Source organism: Elephantulus edwardii, unplaced genomic scaffold (assembly GCF_000299155.1).
Source record: "Elephantulus edwardii isolate Elephantulus edwardi_28Jun2011 unplaced genomic scaffold, EleEdw1.0 scaffold00054, whole genome shotgun sequence".
Taxonomy (NCBI): domain Eukaryota; kingdom Metazoa; phylum Chordata; class Mammalia; order Macroscelidea; family Macroscelididae; genus Elephantulus; species Elephantulus edwardii.
The window spans coordinates 13,038,877-13,061,008 of NW_006399804.1; the positions used below are offsets into that span (position 1 = coordinate 13,038,877).

The 22,132-nt window shown below is 36.6% G+C and overlaps 1 protein-coding gene across 3 annotated transcripts in view; it reads left to right on the plus strand.

The window, feature by feature from the left end:
- Nucleotides 1-22,132, plus strand: part of RAB18 (RAB18, member RAS oncogene family) — a 30,918-nt gene that overhangs the window by 6,162 nt on the left and 2,624 nt on the right. Inside the window, exons 2-6 of one of the 3 annotated variants that reach the window (XM_006887086.1) lie at nt 253-308; nt 6,465-6,526; nt 16,268-16,340; nt 18,205-18,323; nt 18,398-18,464. In XM_006887086.1, coding sequence (XP_006887148.1) covers nt 253-308; nt 6,465-6,526; nt 16,268-16,340; nt 18,205-18,323; nt 18,398-18,464 — 377 coding nt within the window. The remainder of the gene's footprint in view (nt 1-252; nt 309-6,464; nt 6,527-16,267; nt 16,341-18,204; nt 18,324-18,397; nt 18,465-22,132) is intronic. The other 2 variants (XM_006887087.1, XM_006887088.1) reach the window with 2 other exon arrangements.

A 22,132-nucleotide genomic window follows, 5' to 3' on the forward strand; every position in this document is an offset into this window, starting at 1 on the left:
CATTGGTATACAATCCCCCACTCCCATCCCAAGTATACTTCACTCTGCAACCCTCATTCTGGACTCTTATGATAATCATAATGCCCTAAAATATATTAATTTTAAACTATTCTCTCCCTCGTCGGCTTCAATGCAGTAAACATAATTTATCCAGTTTTTCTCAGTCTTACCCCTACCCCAATGTTAGCCTCATTCTACAACAGTGGCACCATATAATATTTGTTTAATCTGTCTTTTTAACATCTCTTTTAGCCTGCTCTTGAGGTTCACAGATGATACTTTTGATCCAGAACTTGCAGCAACAATAGGTAAGCCTGTGTTAAATAATTCAATAAAAATGCTAAATATTTTTATACATTCATGTTTTTTTATCTAAGTACTGATCTCCTCTGATCACCCCATTGCATCTATGTATGTAGAAACTTTACTTATTTTCAAGGCTTAACTTTGGCATCATTAAATCTCTGAAGTCTTTCTAGACCCCACAAAACAAAAATCCCTTATCTGTTATCTTATAACTCTTTATTAATACCACTGATATTTTGCACAATAGGGAAAGGTTTAGATTTGTTGTTCATAGGGTTGCTGTGAGTCCTAATCAACTTGCTGGCTCCTCACAACAATATACATATGTAATTTTGTTTTGCTATGTATATTGTTGTTGTTTTTGATTGCTGTCTAGTCAAGCACAACTTATAGCAACCCTATGAACAAAAGCCTTTCTAGAATTATTGTCATTTATCAAAGTTCATAGCGTTTCCAGAGGCATGTTGTTTAGGATGTGCATACCACTCCTGCTTGGGAGGCTGGACTTTTATGAGGCAGAATGTGGCATTAGGGTTGGAGGAAGAGTCATCAGCAGCCTGCATTATGCAAATAACACAACCTTGCTTGCTGAAACTGAGGAGAACATGAGGTGTTTGCTGCAGAAAGACAAAGTTAGATACTGTAGTCTTCAATATGAATTGAAGCTCAACATCAAGAAAAAAAAGATTCTCACAACTAGGCCAGTTGTCAGCACCATCATAGATGGTGAAGAGATTGAGATTGTTAACAGCTTCAGCTTCCTTGGTTCCACAATTAACACTGTTGGCACCAGTCAGGAAATCAAAGGCAGATTGCATTGGAATGTTGTTAAGGACCTCTCAAGAGTACTGAAGAGCAACAATGTCAGTCTGTGGGCTCACATGCACCCCATACAGGTCTTGGTCTTTGCAATTACTTGCAATGTATCAGAGATCTGGACGATGACTAAAATGAAGAAGAATTGATCTTGTTGGGTTGTGCTGGAGAAGAGTGTTGAATTTGTACCATGAACTGCCAGGAGAACAAATAGGTCTATTTTGGAGAGGATGAAACCAAGCTGCTCCTTGGAGGCAAGAATTTTGAAGCTCCTTCTCATATTCTTTGGGCACATGGCCAGGAGGGACCAGTCCTTGGAAAAGGACAACATACTTGAAAGGATGGAGGGGCAGCACAGGAAAGGAGGACCCAGGATGATATGGATTGACTCAGTCACTAGAGAATTGGGCTTAAGTCCATCAGAAATGGTGAGATTGGCTCATGATAGGCCAGGATTTGGAGCTGTTGGACATAGGGTTGTTATGAGTCCCAGCTGACGTGATGGCAAATAATAACAACATTCTGAAGTACAATAAGTGATTGGATATTATCCATATGCATACAAGGAAGACCTATTACTATGATTTATTCAAATATATATACCCGTAGCTAAAGCCAAAGATGAGGAAATTGAAGACTTGATTAAAATTTTACAGTCTGAAATAGACCAAATGTGTGATCAAGATGCATTAATAATAATTGGTAACTGGAATGCAAAAGTTGGAAATAATGAAGGAAGGGTAGATGAAAATTACAGGTCACAGAAACAAGGCCAAAAACACAATGATCAAATTTTCTATGTCTAGTGATTTATACATTACAAATACTTTTTATAAGAAGCATAAATGTCATCTTTACACATGGACCTCACTAGATGGACAGCATAGGAATCAGATTTGACCATATCTATGGAAGGAATCATTAGAAAAGCTCAGTATCAGTCAAAACTAGGCCAGGTGCTGACTGTGGAACATACCATCAGTTACTCATGTGCAAGTTAAAATTGAGGCTGAAGAAAATTAAGTCAATGAAAACCAACATATGATTCTACCTAAAATTAAGTCATCTTAGAAATAAATTTGAAGCATTGAACAGCAGTGATCAAAAACCAGATGAGTTGTGGGATGACATCAAGGATATCATCTATGGAGAGAGCAGTAGGTCACTATAGAGACAGAGGAGAAAGAAAAACCAAAGTAGATGTCAGGAAAGACCTTGAAAATTTTTTTAGAGCATAAAAGGCCAAAAGGAAGAGTTATTGAAGTGAAAGAGCTGAACAGGAGGTTTCAAAGGGCAGCTAGAGAAAAGATGAAGCAAACTATTATAACAGAATTTATAGATACTTAAAATTGGAGAATAAAAAAGGAAGAACTTGCTCACCACTACACTAATAGCGAAAAGATAATTGAAATTGTCAACGAATTCATCTGTAGTCAGTACACTTGGTAGCAGCAGTCAGGAGAACAGGAGACATTGTACTGATAAAGTCTGTAGGCAAAGGAGCAAAGATGTCAGTTTGAGGATTGAGGTGCATCTTTTCAATCATTGCCATGTGCATTAAAGACTGTAAACCAGTATTTTATATGTGTGTGTGTGTGTAAAATATTCCCTGTTCATGGATAGAAAGAGTCAATATAGTGAAAATGACAATCCTACCAAAAGTAATCTACATGTTTAATCTCAATACAGATGTCAAACTCATTTTTCACTGAGGTGGATTTTTCGCTAAGAGATAGAAGAGGGAATTGACAAATTTATTTGGGAATTAGACCCTGAATAAGCAAAGCACTTCTGAAAAACAAAAATTAAGCACTCCCTGACTTCAAAACCTGCTGCACAGCTGTAATAATAAAAATAGAATGGTACTTGTACAGTGACAGACACATAGACCAATGGAACAGAAGTGAGAACCAGAAATTAATTAATCTGCTGATGATCAACTGGTCTTTAAAAGGAAACAAAACTTATCACATGGGGAAATAACCGCTTCAACAAATAGTGTTGGTAAAACTAGATTTATACCTGTAGACAGCTGAAGCAGGATCCACATCTCACACCATACATAGAAATCTACTCAAGGTTTATCAGAGACCTAGGAGTAAAACCAAAAACTATAAAGATCGTAAGAGACAGAATGAGACCAAACTTAGAAGGACTAGCCTGTGGTAATGGTATAAAGAGACAGAGAAATGCAGTCAGAAATGCACAAATAGATGATTACATTAATGAAGGGACCTCCTAAAGATTGAGTCCCTGTGTGCATCAGAATTTTTTTCCAATAAGGAAAAATCCCTACATTTGATAATGTCATGTCAGACAAAGCTCTCATAACAAATGTTTACAGAGAACTACAAGTCCTCCACAAGAAAAAGACTGAGAACATAATAACAAAATGGACAAAAGACACGGAAAGACTTTTCACAGAGGAAGACATTCAAATAGACAAAGAAATGAAGACATGCTCAGAATCACTGACAATAATAGAGATGCCAATCAAAACCACAATGAAATACTGTTTTACTCCAGTAGCAGTGGCAAATTTAACAGGACAGAAAACAATAAATGTTGAAGGAGATATGGATAGCTAGGAACTCTTATATATACACTGTTGGTGGGATTATAAAATGGTACAACCACTCTGAAAGGCATTTTGTCATTTCCTCATAAAGCTAAACATAGAAACACCATGTAACCCAGCTATACCCCAAGGAAAATAGAAGTGAGATACAAAGGGAATTTGTATACTGATGTTTATTGCCGCATTAGTCACAAAAACATGAACCTGGAAATAACCCAACCATGTATCAACAAATGAGTGGATTGAGAAATTTACATGATGAAATACTATGCAGCATTCAGAAGCAACAATTTAAAAAAAATACCATATTACATGGGAGAGACTAGAGAGCATTTTGCTGAGTGAACTACCTCAGTTTCATAAAGACAAACACTGTAAGATGACCAGTATTGTAAACAGAAGGATACCTAAAAAGACAAAGGACCTGGGGACTGAGATTGGGGAGGGGAGGGAATCCCAGAGTCATAGAGTTTAGTGGACAAAGGAAAGGGGAGAAGGAGATGGGTTAATAATAGGCATATATTGATGGTGATTAATTTTATAAAACAGTGTATGCGAATAAGTGTTTGAAACACAATATAAAGGAATGTGTGAAACAATTTATATGAATGAAACACAGTGTATATAAATTTTGTATGCAGACCAATATAAAGAAATCTTAAAAAAAGAATTAGAAAAATTTAGGGATGGTAAATTATGTTGAGAGAGGAGTAACAGAAAATGTGGGTAAGAATGCTCCACAACTCAAAGAATATATGCCATATTACCTTAAAAAAGTTAAAGTGCATAAACTTAGGATTTGTAGTATGTTTTTATGTGTATAATCTTAAAAGTAACTATCTGTGTATTTATAGTTGTGAAATGTTAAGCATGATTCTTTAGTAGTTCTTTATAAAATATATTCTATATCACAGTCTTTAAATAAAAGGAAAGTAAATGTGGGGAAAATAAGAATAAGCAAAGAAAAATTGATGCCTTCAAACTGTGGTGTTTGAGGAGAGTACGGAATATCCCAAAGACTGTTAAAAGAACAAACAGCTAAGTCTTGGAGAAAGTGGGGCCAGAATGATTCTTGGAGGCAAAGCTGTTCCTTAGTGAAGGACTTTCTGCTCATCTCAACACCATTTTTTCCCCATTATTTTTTAAATACTAGTTTATTTACAGAATTCGAATGTATTGATTTTGAGAACAGATTCTTCCAATTTCCTTCACCCCCCATCCATCCCCTTTCTCCCTACACATCCTCATCCCTCTGTTTTACTCTTTCCCACCCAATCTTCATGCTTTACTGGGTCCAAAATCCAGTGCTATAGTTTACAGACCACACAGAACCGTATTGGGAAAGTCAAAAGGTTATAATCCAGATTAGTAACAGAATGTTACTACTCGACTGTTTCTGAAGTGTACTTATAGACTTTTCAGCCTTGAGTCTCAAGAATTTAGGCCCATGTTGTAAAGTTCTCTGTGCTGCCAATATTGGCTTTCCCCACCCCCAGTTGTCCAACAAACTTGGGCAAAAGCTCTTATCTCCTTTTCCAGTGGTGTAGCAGTCTCAGAGGCCCATCTCCTGTAAGGTCTCTGGTTCTCTGCTGTGGTTCCTACTGCTATTAGTCCTGTCTGATAGGCTAATACACCCTATTTGTGTATTTCCATCCATCCCTATGGCAAATTCACTAGAAAAGTTATATTTGAAGAATAAACTTTACCATACCTAACAGCAACAGCATCCTGATGTTGCATATTCGTCATTGGTGAGGATTTATTTGTTGAAATGCTAACCAGATTAAAAGTTTTTGATCTTCTTTAGTAAGTGCTTCAAGTCTTCACTTTGTGCTGGCAAGATTGTATCATCTCCATAATACAGGTTGTTGAAGAATCTTCTTCCAGTCCAGATGCCACATTCTTTTGTCAGTTCAGTTTTTCAAATTACTTGCTCAGCTTACACCTTGAATAGTTATAGAGAAAGGGTAAGACACTGATGCACAGCTTTCCTGATTTTAGACCATGCAGTGTTCTTTGATCTATTCAGACAGCTGCTTATCTATCTATGTATGGATTTCTTATATGCACAGTTAAGTGTTCTGGGATTCCCTTTCTTCTCAATATTGGACATAATTTGTTATGGTCCATACAACCAAATGCCTTTTGTCAATAAATTGTAAATAAACATCTTTCTTGTATTCTCTGCTTTCAGCCAAGATGCTTCTGATGTCATCAATGATATTCCTTATACGAATCTGACTTTTAGTTTCCTTCTTCACTATTAAGTTCTGAATGTATATGTGTTTGCATGTGTACCTTTTCTTTTTCTTGCCTAATTACTCTGGCTAACAATATCGAGCACAACATTTATATAGAAAAAGTCGTATAAGCTGATAATCTTTTTGTTCTCAATATTAAGGGAAGACATCTAGTTCTCACCAATAAGTTTGGTGTTAGGTTTATATTTTTCATAAATTACTGTTAAAAGTTTGATGAAGCACTCTCTATTCAGGTTTTATCAGGAATGCCTATTGAATTTTGTCAGAGTTTTTTAAAAATTATAACTGATAGAAAGATCTTAAAATATTTATTTTTTTATTTGTTAACATGGCATATATTAAGTAATATATCCTAAATAAATGGCTGAGCTTCAGAGATGCTTTTTCTTTTGGTAACTGAATTTAGAGAGGTTAGGAACATTTAATGAAGTGGAATTGTTTGTATTTGGTAATTGATTTTAAAAGTACATTTTATTTGAAAACTTAACATTTGTTTCTTTAAGGTGTTGACTTTAAGGTGAAAACAATTTCAGTGGATGGAAACAAGGCTAAACTTGCAATATGGGTAAGTTTTAAAATATATTTTAAATTAATTTTTAGTTTATTTCCTTTTTGGGAAGCAGAAATTGATTTGTGTATGTAATATTTCAGAGGTGCATAAACAATTTGTATTAAATAATTTTTGGTGGCTCTGATATTGGTTAAAGGATAAAACTCTATAGCTGTCAAATAGATTTTGACTAATAGTGACCTTAGAGGACAGATTGGAAGACTGTAAATTTTTTTGGAAGCAGACGCAACTGTTTCTCCAGAGATGCTTCTAGTGAGTTGAAACGGCTAACATTTTGCTTTTCCTCAGAGCACTTAACCACTTAGTGCTACCAGAGCTCTTCCATTAAAGGGTAAATTTGGGTGATTAAGCAGAGGTTTATTTTACTTACTTTTTTTTTAATGTATATTTTACCCAGAATATATCAAAGCAGAACAAAGTATAAAAATAATGCTTATTAAAAATAATCATTGATATTATATATGTTTCTTTGTTGTTGTTGATTGTCGTTGAGTCGAGCATGACTCATAGTGACTCTATGAACAAAAGACTTCATGCCTTTCTATATCTATCATCATTTCTCCAAGTTCATCGAGTTTGCATAGGTATGAGGTATAGCAAGTGGATGCCACTCTTGCTTCCAAACCTGTCTTAAAACCTGGGAGCTCCACCAAACACTGTCTACCTTGGGCAACTGTTAGGGCATTTGATACTCCAATAGCAAACCCTGATTACCTCAGTACAGCAAATTGACAGAAGAGTGATGTACAACTTAGAAGAATGTTCCTTCAAAATATGACAACACTAGTCTCTCTTGGCAACTGTTTAAGTGCCATCAAGTCGAATTTGACTCAAAGTGACCCTATGAACAAAAGATCTGAACCCTGTTCTATAAAAACATCATTTCTCTATGTTCATAGAGTTTCCAGAGGCATGTGGTTTAGGAAGTAGATGCCACTCCTGCTTCCAAAACTGAATTAATTTGGAAGCTCCTCCAAACACTATCCATGATGGATAACCATTATGATATTTAACACACGTATGGCGCAGTATTCAGCATCACAGCAACTGCAAGTTACTTCAGTACGGCAAATAGACAGATGACTGTTATACCAGTTAAAGAATGTTCATTCCAAAATAGGCATGCATGCTCAACAAATGCTGTTTACTGTAAACCAAGTAGACCCTCTCCCCTTAGGTCGCTATTAGCTAAACAGGGCAAAAGCCCAGTCAGCTAACACTAGTTCGTGGAAAAAAGAAACCAATAGCACAACCAAAAATCTTCCTTATGTGACCACCATCAAGATGCAAGAAATCATCTTCCAGAGTTGAACCACTCAACAATATACAAAAACAATACATTGAATAAGGGGAGCTCTGGTGACTGAATAGAGTGGTCTACTAACCCAAAGGCCACACCTCTAATGATTCAAATCCACCAGCAGCTCCACTTGAGAAAAATTAACAGTCTCCTGTTCTCTCTATATCTGCGGAAAACCCACTGGAGGTTCAGGTTGATTCCAGATTGATGGCAGTGAGTGAGTGACACTCAACACTAAGTCAGTTGTGGGGCAGAAAGGGAATGAAGTTGTACTTTAGGGGGAAACCCTTTATTTTTCATGCTTGTTAATACATATTTGTGAAAGTTGATTTTGTGAACTTGCATTTATATTAAATGTTAAAATGTATTTTTTTTTCTTATTGCCTTCATTTCTTTTCCTATCAATGTAATCAAGATCCACATGAGTCTTCTAACTAGACTTCTGAATACTCAGGCTAAATAAGATAGCATTAATTGTCAACAAAAACAAGCAGGCCCTGAGATGTTCTAACCAATCTACACTTTGTGTGTATCTGCGTCTCCTGTTTATCATTTGACTACCTATCCATTTATCTAATATGTTATTTGTTGTTGTTAGATGCTGTTGAGTCAAGCGACCCTGTGAACAAAAGATTTTAATCCTTTTCTATCCTGCGCCATCCTCATACTTCTAGACATACAAGAGCCCATAGCAGCAGTCAACCATGTCAGTCCACCCTTCCTAGTATCATGTCCCTTTCCAAGGAATAGTCCCTCTTAGCAATATGTCCAAAGTATGTGAGGTAAAACCTCATCATCTTGCCTCCAGAGAGCACTCCCACTGCACCCTCTCCAAGACATACATATGTGTTTGCTGTTTTGGCTGTTCATGAGGTATTCAGTGCTCTTCAACATCACAGCTCAAAGGCGTCAGTTCTTTTTCTATCATCTTTATTCATAGTCTAGCTCTCAGATTCATGACAAGCGATCAGAAAGCCTATGGCCTGAATCAGACACAACTTAGTCCTCAAACTGGCATCATTACTCCTTGATAATTTGGAGAGATCCCTAACTGCTGATATTCCCAGTGCAGTGCATCTCCTTATTTCCTGACTGTCAGTAACAAGGGTATTAATTGTGGATCTAAGCAAGATGACACTGTTGAGAGTTTCATTCTCCTCCATCCATCATGATGTTGCCTATTGGTCCAGTGATAAGAATCTTTTTTTTTTCCTTAACATTAAGATGCAGTCCATACTGAAGGCTGTATTCCTTGATTTTTTGCAACAAGTACATCAAATCCTTCACACTTTTAGCAAGCAAGGTTGTGTCATCTGCATAACTCATGTTATTGATGAGTCTCCCTACAATCCTGATGCCACATTCCTTCTTGAATAATTTGCTCAGCATACAGATTGAATAGATATGGAGAGAGAATATAATTCTTACATACTCCCCTCTCAGTTTTTTTTTTTTTAAATTTTTAAAAAATTTTATTTTTTGTGTGTGTACCATCAAATTGGATCTGACTGGTACAGGAGGAGATGGTCCCTTCTTTTCCAGCAGAGCATCTGGTAGATTTGAACTGTGCGCTTCTGAGATTGCAGTGCAGCTTCTTGCCACTAGGCTTCCAATGCTCCCTCTTCTCAGTTTTAAACCATGCAGTATTCCCCTGCTCTGTTCCCACAACTGCCTCCTGGTCCGGGTATAAGTTTCACATGAGCACTATTAGGTGCTCTGGGACTCTTTTTTAAAAATACATAAATAAATAAATTTATACTAATTTATTTACAGAATTTGAATACATTGTTTTTCCGACCAGATTCTTCAAATTTCCCTCACCCCCATCAAACTGTACAACTCCATGATTATTCCACCCACCCACCCCACATATCCTCATCTCTGTTTCCACCATTCCCTGCCCCTTAGATCTTAATCTTCACAATGTCAGCCACAACTTGTTATGAATCACATAGTCACATGCCTTTGCATAGTCAGTAAAGCACAAATAGACTTTCTTTTGGTATTCTTTACTCACAACCAGGATCTTTTTGGCATCAGCAGTGATATCCCTGGTGCTATCTCCTCTTCTAAGTCCTGCTTGAACTTTTGGCAGTTCCCTATCTGGATATTGTTTTAGCTGTATTTGAATGATCTTCAGCAATATATTCCTTGCTTGTTACGTTAGTGATACTGTTTGATAGTTTCCATATTCAGTTGGATCACCGTTCTTGGGGATGGAGACAAATATGGACTTTTTCCAGTCTATTGGCCAGATAGCTGTCCTCTAAATTTCCTGGCATAGACTGTGAGTGTATCCAAGGCTGCATCTATTAATTGGAATAAGTCATTTGGTAGCCTATCAATTCCCGGGGCCTTATTTTTTACCAATGCTTTCAATGCACCTTCCATCTCCTCCTTCATTACCATTGGCTCCTATTCATATGGTACTTCCAGAAATTTTCAGTGTCAGCCAGTTCTTTCAGGTACAATGATTCTGTGTATTCTCTCCATCTTCTTTTGATGTCTTTGGGATAATTCAGTATATTGCCCATAGCATCTTTCAGTGTGGTAACTTGAGATTTAAATTTGTTTTTCAGTTCTGACAGCTTGAGAAATGAGAGGGAGTTCTTCCCTTTTTATTCTCCAATTCTAGTTCTGTGCACATTCCATTATAATACTTTTCTTTGTCCTCCAAAGCTGCGCTTTGAATTCTTCTGTTTAGCTCTTTAACTTTGTTGTTTTGGCTTCTCCTTGCTCCAGTGCAATTTTTAGAGTCTCTTCTGACATCTATTTCAATTTTTTTCTTTCTCCTAATATATATGCTATACAAATAGACTATGTATCTCTGTAACTCTATATATCTATCTGTCTAATCTGTCTACTTTTCATGTTGGCACATACTTTGATAATTGTCATCCTGGCTGCACCTTTTCCAAAAATGTTGTTCTTTTGGGAATCCATGAGATAATTCAGCACCAAAACTCAAGCATCATTGTTTTTTCTTATTGTCCAGTGAATAAGTCATCCTTATTAATTGTCCAACTTTCAGGTGCATAGCAAGTATTTGAAAAGACCATGTTTTAGATTGGGTGCACCTTGGTTTTCAAACTGATATCTTTGCTTTCAGTATTTTGGAGAAGTTCTGACAGCAGAGTTTCCCAGTACAGTACAGCGTTTAATTTCCTGACTACTGGTGCCAGGGGTTTTGATTGTGGATCCAAGCAATACTAAGTCATTGACAATTTCTGTCTTTTCTCAGTCTGTCATTAATTTGCCTATTTGCCTGGTGTTGAGGATTTTTGTTTTCTTGATGTTGAGATGTAACCCATATTGAAGGCTATATGTAGTCCTCCGTTTTAAATATTTCAAGTTTGTATCATCTGCATAATGGAATTTATGAGTCTTCCTCTGATAACTGATACCACATTCTTCTTAATATAGTTCGACTTCTTAAATGATTGGTTAAGTGGACAGATGAAATAGGTGTGGAGAAAATATACAGCCCTGATGTACATGTTTCCTGATTTTAAACCATGCAGTATTCTCTTGCTCTGCTTGTACCATAGCTTATTTTTATTGGTTTCACATGAACATAATTAAGTGTTCTGGGATTCCCATTCTTCTTATTGTTAGCCATAATTTGTTATGATCAAAGTAAAATGCCTTTCAATAGTCAGTAAAACACAAAGAGATACCCTTTTGTTAATCTTTACTTTTAGCCAAGATCTATCTGACTTCGACATTGATGTCTCTGGTGCCATGGATTCTTCCAAATCCAGCCTGAATTTTGGGTAATTCTTTTTCAGTGTACTATCCTAGTTGTTTTTGAATGATCTTAAGCAAGATTTTACTTCTTTGTGATATTAATGATACTGTTACGCATAATGATGTTGTTAGATGCAGATGAGTTGAGTACAACTATGAAAAGAGCAAGAGCCGTATGAGGATGTCTGGATCTGACCTTTACCAACCTCAGAAGGGAACTGTCCCTTTCAACAACATCAACAACATAAAACCAATTCCCATGTGGTCAGAAATATTCCCCATTCTCCCTTACCTCTTTCTACTTATCCCAGTATCAATCTTAATGCTTTACTGGGTCCAAAATTTGATGTGATAGCTCACAGACTAGAAAGAACCATATTGGGGAGGTCAAAAGCTTACAGTCAACACAACTTCTGAAATGTGCTCACAGTTGCTTCACGGTTTTAAGCCATTGATACAGAGCTTTCGGTCCTACCAGTTGTGGCTATTCCTCCCACACCCCAGTCTTCCAACAAACTTGGGTCAAAAGCTCTTAGTTTTGGTTTAATAATGTAGTAGTCCCAGGGTCTGCTCTGCCTCTTGTCAGTTCTCTGGTTCTTTGCTGTGTCTGCTTTGGCTGTTGCTCTCATAGGCCCTAGTCTGGCTGACATAAGAATATCTTGGTTCTCAAAGATGAGTTGCTTACATTTTTCTGGTGGTGATGTTCCTTTTATTCTGCTATTGGATCCACTCAATTTAATGGCAAGACAAGCCAGTTGTCCCCTTGTGGATAAGCTGACATGGCCTATTCACATATTCTGGCTAATCACAAGGCAAAGTCAAATTCAATGTCTAGGAAAGCCATTTTGAACACTAACCTCTTCATACTACCCTATGAACAACAGATCCAACCCTGTCCTGTGCCATTCTCAGTATCTCTGTAGTATGTAATGTGCTGAGCTACTAATAAAAAGCAGTTCTAATACACCAGTTTAAGATGGCTTGAAGTGCTTGCTGCAGAAGATCGAATGACCATCTCAATGTAAAGAAAACAAAAATTTTCAACACTGGACCGATAAGGCAAAATAATGATAGAAGAAAAAAAAAGGGATGAAATTGTCAGTGACTTCATCTTACTTGGTTTGCAATCAACACTCTTGGTACTATCAGTCAAGAGATCAGGAGATATATTAGGAAAGTCTGGAATCAGGTACTACTGTGTTTGGTCTTTGTTTTGTTTTGTTTTTTTGTTTCATCTTTTGTCCAAACTTTTTGTTGGAGGAATGGAGTAACTTTTGAAATTGAAAATATGTATGAAAGGCAACTAATCCTTCAAAGTCTAAATTTTCTGTCCTAAGACTGAGTCTTACTTTTTTTAGTAATGGCTTTAATTTTCTTTCACAAGTCCATAGCATGCAAAGTTAAATGTTAAAAGCCATCTCCTGACTTAGGGCAGCAATACACTTTTCTGATAAAAAGGTGCTCAGTAGGATTATCAAAGACTGATTTTTCAGAGGTAGATCACCAGGCCTTTCTTCCAAGGTGTGTCCATGTGTACTTAAATCACCAAGCAACAGAGCTAACCATTTGATTAACCCAGGGACTTTGATGACCTGCATCATGTTAGTAAAATATAATCTCTTTAGAAGCTAGCAGCATATCTTCTTCACCTTATTCAAGTAAGCTTTAATTTATTTTATTGCTATTGAAAAATTGAGTAAAATTTCTATATAATGAATAAAATAATCAGAGCTTGCTTCTTGTAAGACAGATTTTTGTAAAAAGAGAAAAGCTTACTTGAATAAGTACAAGAGCTCTAAATGCTATTCTATCCTGTGCCAACCTAGTCATCTCAGACGCACTCATTCCCACTGCTCCAGTCACAGAATCTATCGATCTCATCAAAGGTCTTCCTCTCCTTCGCCGCCCCTCCACTCTGCCAGACATGATGTCCGTCTCCAAGGCCCAGTCCCTCCTTGCAACATGCCCAAAATATGTCAGGCGAAGCTTCAGAATCCTTGACTCCAAGGAACACTCTGGCTTCACCCTCTCCAGGACAAACCTGTTTGTTCTCCTAGCAGTCCATGGTATATTCAACACTCGTTTCCAGCACCACAGCTCAAAGGCATCAATCCTCTTTCTATCAACCCTATTCACTGTCCAACTCTCTGATGCATAGCACATTATTGTGAAGACTATAGCCCGGATCAGGCACACCTTCGTCTCCAGCCTGACATCGTTGCTCTTCAGTACTCTTGAGAGGTCCCTCACAGTCGACTTTCCCAGTGCAATTCGTCTCCTGATTTCCTGGCTGCTTTTACCAAGAGTGTTGAATGTGGAGCCAAGTAAATTAAAACTGTTAACTATCTCAATCTGTTTACCATCCATGCTAATGCTGCCAGTTGGCCCAGTGGTTAGAATCTTTGTTTTCTTGATGTTGAGCTTCAGTCCATATAGGAGGCTGTAGTCCTTGATCTGCAACAAGCGCTTTAGGTCTTCCTCAGTTTCAGCAAGCAGGGTTGTGTCATCTGCATAACGCAGCTTGTTATAATTCTTCCACCAATCCTGATGCCCAGCGTCTCGGATGATCTGTTCTGCATACAGATTGAAAAGGTATGGTGACAGAACACATCCCTGATGAACCCCCCTCTTGATTTTGAACCATGTAGTGTCTCCTTGCTTTGTTCTGACAACTGTCTCTTGGTCCAAGTATAAGTTTCGTATTAGCACAGTCAGATGTTCTGGGATTCCCGTTCTTCTCAGAGTCAGCCACAGCTTGTTGTGATCCCCACAGTCAAAAGTCTTTGCATAGATAGACATTCTTCTGGTATTCTTTGCTTTCTGCTAAGAGCCATCTGACATTAGCTATAATATCCCTAGTACCATGACCTCTTCTAAATCCAGCCTGCTTTGTATTGTCAGCCTAAAAAGAGGTCCTTGGCAGCAGATTATCTCAAACACAATAGAGAATTCAGTTTTTTTGATTTCTTGATGAGTGCTGGCATGTATGTTGACTGTGGATCCAAGCAAAATGAAATCTTTGACAACTTGCATGTTTTCCTCCCATTTATCATAATGTTTCTTATTGATCCAGTTGTGAGGGTTTTATTTTCTTTATGTTAATGTATAATTGTCTTGAAGACTATGTATTATTTTTAATTTTTCTTTTCAATAAGTCCTTCAAGTCCTCTTCTCATGCAACAGGCAAGGTTGTGTTAGCAGCATAATTTGTTGATGAGTCTTCTCCAATTCTGGTACCACATTCTTCACATAGTCCAGCTTCTCAACGCATACCAAAATCAGTACACACTATCTTAACTTTTATTTTCGTTTGTTGTGCCCGTCAAGATGGAACTGACTCATTGTTTATTTTCTGGGAGGTTTTCAGGGGCAGTAAATCACATGGCAGGAGATTGCCCATCCTTCTCCCACAGAGTGGTTGGTAGATTCAAACCATGTGCCATGTGCCTTTGAGATTGCAGCGTAGCATCTTAACACTAGGCTAGCAGTCTCTAATTTTCTATAATTTATTTATTTATTTTAAGATGTCTCTTACGGGGCTTTAAGATACCCCACCTCTTTTCTACCTAGTTACTGTTTTTAAAGCATCCTTTACTTTGACCAGAAAAGAAAATTTTATATTGTTAGAGACTGTCTTCATTACTGTTTCAAAGTTCTCTCCAGACTTATAAGCCTCCTGTATCTAAAGATCTTTACTTGTCCTATAGTTAAGTCTACATTTATAATCTTGGGACTAGGAATGTTACATATATTTTGTTTAGCAACAATAAATCTTTATTTTAGGTCAGTTGTAAAGAGATCAGTATGGTCTCTATTATCTGCTTAACTATGTACCATAAAAGCAATCGTCGCAATAAAAAAATCAAAGGAATCTGTGTTCTCATAAAGCTATGCTTGATAATCTTTTTATAATACGATAGGCAGCCAGTCGCTACTTTATGTAATTGGAGGTAGGACAACTACTTATGGACTATGCCAACAGGCCTTCCTTAACCGAAAGGACAGTGCTCAAATTCTCTTGAGTCAGTAGTTGCCGTTCTTAACTATATATTAGAATCACCTGGGATGATCCCCCCCCCCCCCAATACTACCCTTGGAAGCAGGAGTGGCATTCACTCTCAACAACATGCCTCTGGAAACTATGAACTTTGAGAAAAAAATAGAGTTATATAAAGTCTTTCAGGTCTTTTGTTCACAGGTTTGCTATGAGTTGTGCTCAACTCATTGGCAATCAGCAACAATAATCATACCCACTAGTCAAATTAGGTAAAAAGATTGAGGAATTTCCTGTAGTCAGAGGGAGGCTTGGTGTCATAGTTGTTTATATGTTGGGCTGCTAACTGAAAGTTTAGCAGTGCACATCTACCAGTTAGTCCACTGGAGATAGATGAGGCAATATGCTAACATTAAGATTTAAAACAATCTAGGAAATCAACAGTGGATTATTTTATTTAGCTTTTGTTTTATGGCCAGAAATGAAAACTTTTGCTCTCGGTGAAAGGGGTTTCATTTGTGATTTTAAAAAACCCTTAAATTTAAATGGTAAACTTTTATTTTGGCAGTTGGTATTTAACAGTGAACGTATACAATTTATTAAAATTCTGTTTGATTTTCTGCTCTTAGCTAAGTGCTAAAATTATGTTATTTATGCCTGTTTATAAAATACCAATAATGATTGTCACTTGCAGGATACTGCTGGTCAGGAGAGGTTCAGAACATTAACTCCCAGTTATTACAGAGGTGCACAGGGTGTTATATTAGGTAAATATTTATTTTAATACACTGTTTGAAAATGTGATTGTTTATTTCAAGCTGTCAGAATTATTTCCATAGTCTGTAAGGGTCAATATGTTTAATTTTCTTTTTAGCTGTACGTTGTATAACTAGAGCTGTGTCAACTTCATTTACTATTAATGATTATAAAACTAATTTTTCTTCCTTTGCTTAGCAATTAAAAGTAAAGATCAAATGAATTGGTCTGATTTTTAACATTAATTTATGATGCAGTTTATAACAAGATTTCTCTCAGTCCTGAAAAAGAATAAAAATTACTCTAGCAGTATTTTATAGTCAAACGAAATTTAAAAAGGCAAATGTAGAGAGTCTCAGTGCAGTTTGTTGAAAAATGCATTCTTAGTGATAAATACACCTGGGAAGCTATTTAAAATGAATATTGATCCCATTGTAGAAAAAGCTGATTTTTAAAATTATGATGTACGAGGCTTTGGTTTCATTTCTTTTTACTTCTAAGTGACTTTTTTTTTGTTCAGCATCTCTCAAGTTTAGAAATACTTTATATTAAAAAGCTCTTTATTATCCAAAATGATATAAGATGAAAGTGATAATGAAAAAGTCCCAAATCCACTAATGTTGAGTTGAGTTTTGGCTTATTGGTGATACTCCATTAGGTTTCTGAGGCTGTAAATTTTAACAGAAAGGAGAGAGAGCACACTGCCCCTTCTTTTTTGTAGAGAACAGCTGGTTCAGATTGCTGCTCTTGAGGTTAGCAACTAGTCATGTAACCTACAACGCCACCAGGGCTCCAAAAGTGTGAATAGAGGAAGACAGTCCCAAGATCCCATATGTATGCATTTTTTTCAAAGGTGAAACTTTCTGGTCTTTGCAAGAAAATAAATTAATAGGGTCATAGATATTTAAATTAATATAAAGTTCTTTGATGTTCTACCTCAGATACAAATCTACACACATTTTAAAAGTTTTGTACAAGCTGCTTTTATCATTATGAATGAGGACAGCTGTTATTTAGTTTTCAGTTATCACACAACTTATTTTTATTTTGATCATGTCTGTTAATAAAGTTAAGATGTGCGTGTATTTTTTAATTTGTTTTTTAATCTAGATTAGTTTTTTAATAATTTGCTTTTTTTATATGGGTTTGCATGTAATTCATGTACATTGTATTTTATACAGTCTTTCATTTATATTGTGTTCATACAATCATTCGTACACAATGTATTTTATAAAATTACTGTTGATCTATGCCTTTTATTATACCATCTTTTCAAGTCCCCATTGAATTGTTCCTTTTCCTTCACCTCCTCATTTGCTTGATTGATTTTATGAAGCATATTTTTCAAATTCATGGAATAAGTTTATAGTGGCTTATTTGTGTTTTGATTAATATTAATAAAATAATATAAAGTTATTTGTAAAATATTTTCTACTCCTGCATTTTCTGAAGGAGATTGCTTAAAATTGGTGTGGTTTCTTCAATAAATGTTTAGGAAAATGTCCAGTGAAATAATCTGGCCCTGAAATTTTTTTAAACAGGAGGGATTACATTACTAATTCACCATCCCTCTTTTTCCTGTGCTTTATAATCGTTTTCCTTGTATTTTTTTAAATTTAGATTTTACCAAGTTCCTTGTATCTGTGTGTTGAGGCCTTCTATTTTTTTTTTTTTTTTTTCAATATCCTGCCCTATTTTTTCTTGGATAATTTTATTCCCCTTTTCTCTCTTATCTCCTTAAGAAACTGCTGCAGAAGTTTAAGGACTGTTATCTTCACTATGAAGATAGCAAAAATAGAGATTGCCTAGTTAGTAATATCTATTTTAGGCGTTTTTGGTGCTTATTGAACAAATGACTCTTACCTTTTGTTTCAGTTTATGATGTCACAAGAAGAGACACCTTTGTTAAACTTGATAATTGGTTAAATGAATTGGAAACATACTGCACGAGAAATGACATAGTAAACATGTTAGTTGGAAATAAAATTGATAAGGTAAGAAGGCAGACACATGGCATTTTGGCTCAATATGTTAGCAGCTTTTCTTCATCTTTGCGTTTATTTTTTAGGACAACCGTGAAGTTGATAGAAATGAAGGCCTGAAATTTGCCCGGAAGCATTCCATGTTATTTATTGGTAGGTGTGGAGAGATCTGTCCTTCCCTTATTAAGGAAGAATTTTAAATTGGCATTTCTGCTAACTTATCTCTTGATAGCCTATAAAATGATTCCGTCAATTCATAATTATACTGTAAATTTTCGGTAAGGAATCAGAGTCTTTATTTTTCATACTGTAAAAATAAACTAGAATTCAAGTTTGAAAAAAAATTCATTGCTGTGGAGTCAGAAACTTCAGAACTGACTCATAGCTCATAGGTGTCCAGGGCTGTAAATCGACGGGAGTAGATTTCCCTTCTTACTCTAGTGGAGTCACTGGTGGGTAAGAACCACTAGGGAAGAGTTGCCTTTGGTTTAATAGCAAATTAGAATTCCATAATATGAAATCAGCTAGAGCAGTCAGAGCATACCTATTAGGATTTAACGCATTCAATAAACACCTTCATGGGTAGATTCTGTTAAAAGTGCTGAAGTTAGGGAACTCTGGTATCATGGTCTGTAGGGAATTGTGCTATAGGCTACATCTCTCTGGCAATTTGAATCCACAGTGACTGCTTGAAAAATGATGGACAGTCTCTTCTCGTGATTTACAGCCTTGTAAACCAAGTGAAATGCCAACTATGAGTCAGTTCTACTTGACTGACAATGAGTGTTAAAAGTTGCACTTTACTGTCCATATGCTTAGTAGTAGTGATAGTATTAAACATTAGAAATACTTAACCACAAACCTATCCCACTTTTCTGAATTAGAACCTACATTTTAATAAGACCATATGCATGTTAATGTTATTGAAGAATTATAGAACAAGGGTTGGCAAACCTGACCCTCCTGTTTTTCTGAAACATTTTATTGGATCATGGCCTTGCCTGTTTGCCTTATTTCACTATAACTATTTTTAGTGCTGGAACTTTGTGACTTAGTGGTAAGGAGTTGTGCTGCCAACCCCGTGGCTTGCAGTTTAAGACCACTAGCTGCTTTGTGGAAGAAATATGGACAGTTTCCTTCCATGTGATTTACAGCCTCTGAAGACCCACTGTGGGTTTCATTTCTGAGTTGATTACAACTTGATGGTAAAGCAGGAACAAGATAGTGCTATCCACAGTGACAAAATTATAGAGTTGTGACCCTAAAGTCTGTAAAGCATGAAATATTTACTGTTTGACTATTCACAGAATACATTTTTTAACTGTTTATGTAGAATATAGTGAGCTCACTGATGTAGAAGTTAAAGTAAGAGGTGTGAACCCCCAGCCACCTTGTAAGAGAAAGTTATAGCAGTCTGTGTAAAGAGAGTCACAGCTTTGGGGATTTCATGGAAAAAGTCTGCTCTGTTGTAAAGGGTTGCTATGGATTAGAATTAATTCAGTGACAGAGAGTGTGGTTTGGAGGCTTTCATCCAGAACAATGGTCTAAGTCCGTATCACCTGGGGAGCTTTTCAAAATAATAGATCTCTGGGTGTTATCTTAATGTAAGGAACCCTAGTAACACAGAGGTTAAAGCGTTTTACTATTAAGTGAAAGATCAGTGGTTTAGACTCTCGTCTGCACCTATAAAGACTTACAACCCACAACTCTGTGGAACCCCTGTGAGACAGTTCTGCTCTGTCCTGTACGATCACTAAGAGTTGGAATTGATAGCAGTGGGTTTTGGTTGGTGAGTTTTATTGTAGTTCTGAGATGGGGCCTAGAAGGCTTTTATAAAAGCCACTTTAGTTGATTCTGGTCTTAAAGCAGCTGTAAGAATCACCAGGTTAGCTATTCTGTTTGGTCTTGTTAGGGAACTCTGGTGGCTTAGTGGTAAGGAGTTGCACTGCCTACGCAAAGGTACGTGTTTGGAATCCACCAACTGCTCCATGGGAAAAAGGCAATTTCCTCCTATGAGATTTTATTGCCTTTTGAAAACACTCTGAAGGGTCAGCTTTGAGTTGGTTCTGACTTGATGATACACAGCAACAACATTAGATTTTGTTAGAAATCAGTAAATGGAATGGGAGATCACATACAGATAGAAGCAGGATTGGGATTTTCTGTAAAGAATCTGAATACTGCCTCTACTGTTAACTTGTTGAAGCCTTTCATTTCTATACATTAATTTATTCAATAAATGTTTATTGAACACTGAGGATATAACAGTGAACAAAATGGATAAGGTTGCAACTCTTATATAACTCAAGTTCCAGTAGAGGAAACAAATGTCTAAGTAGTGTTATGAAAAGGGGGAGAAATCTTAGAGTGGCCATTGGAAGCAGATAGCAAAAGTTCTTTGAGTTAATACCATTTGATCAGGAGTCTGTCATGTGAAGAGATAGCAGATCATCTCAGGCCACGAAAATAGCAACTGTTTCCTGAGTTAGGAATCACTTTATGTTTAAAGAACAGGATGAAAGCTTGTGGGCTAGAACATGGTATGTATTGGAAGGTGATAATGAGACATGAGATTAAGAAAGGAGGTGGTTGAATATTTGTTTAAGTGTGGTGGTAAAAAGTTAGGTAACAATGTAATCATATTCTTTGAACAGATCAATATATGTGAAAAGTAGGCTAATGAGAAGAAGTGAGGGACTGGTAGTTCCCTTGAATTGATTCAGATCAGTGATATTGGTAGCTTTGTCTACGATAGCAGGCATAGGTGCTGAAAATTTAGCACATCAGAGAGTTTTCTTTGAAGATAAACCTTATAGAGTCTATTGGTATAGTGGTTACTAAAATTAGGAAAGAGCCATCAAGGATAGTAAGAAATTTTTGACATGAAACTACACACATTTTGTTGCTGTGAACTGGAATGAAGACTGAAGTAACTTTTTTTTGTGTAGGATAGTCAGGATCAAAAATTTTATTTAGAGATAAGAACTAGCTGCTTTTCAGATATTAAGTGAATATATTGGTCATTGGTATTTAAGTGACATTTCAGAAAAGCATGCAGGCAGTTAGAAGTCAACAGAAGGAACGAGGTGCAAGCAGCTGAGTCTATGAATAACATGCCCTTGAGATAAGAAAATTATGATCAGTGTTTGTGTTCTGGAAGTCTAGTGAAGAAAAGATTTAAAGAAGGTAAAACCTATCAGCAAGTGTAAAATGCTACAAGATGTCAGATAAGGTAAGCATGTTAGATTTAACAAAGTCAAATAAGCTGTGGTCTTGAAGGGTTTCACTGGATATAAAGGGAATATGTGAGACAAGAAGGTGGATCTATGTAGATAATTCTCTAGAGGAATATAGGGCTGATGTTTTTGTTAGTTTTTAATAAGATGAAAAATAATTTCAGGAGATTTTTAGGCTAGTTGGTGTATGATCCACTCATTAAGTAAATGAGAAGGGATGGAGAGCCAAGGAAGTAGAGAAGGAACCTGTTGTCTCTGAGTCCATTCTGACTCACAGCAATATTGTAGGACAGATGAGACTTGCTGAGAGGCTTTCCAAGCTTAAGAACATTTATGAAAGCAGAATGGCTGATATGTTCTCATTAGCAGACCTCTTAATCAGTAGGGATAAGTCATTCATCTTAGCAGGAGGAAGGGCAGAGTGTAAAGGTAGATGTGGATGTTGTTGTAGTTGTTATGTGCCGTCGAGTCGCCTGCGACTCATAGAGACCCTATGTACAACAGCCCTAAACTCCGCTCTGTCCTGTGCCAGTCGCACTGTCTCTGACACTCCCATCCCAATTATCCCAGTCACTGAATCAATCC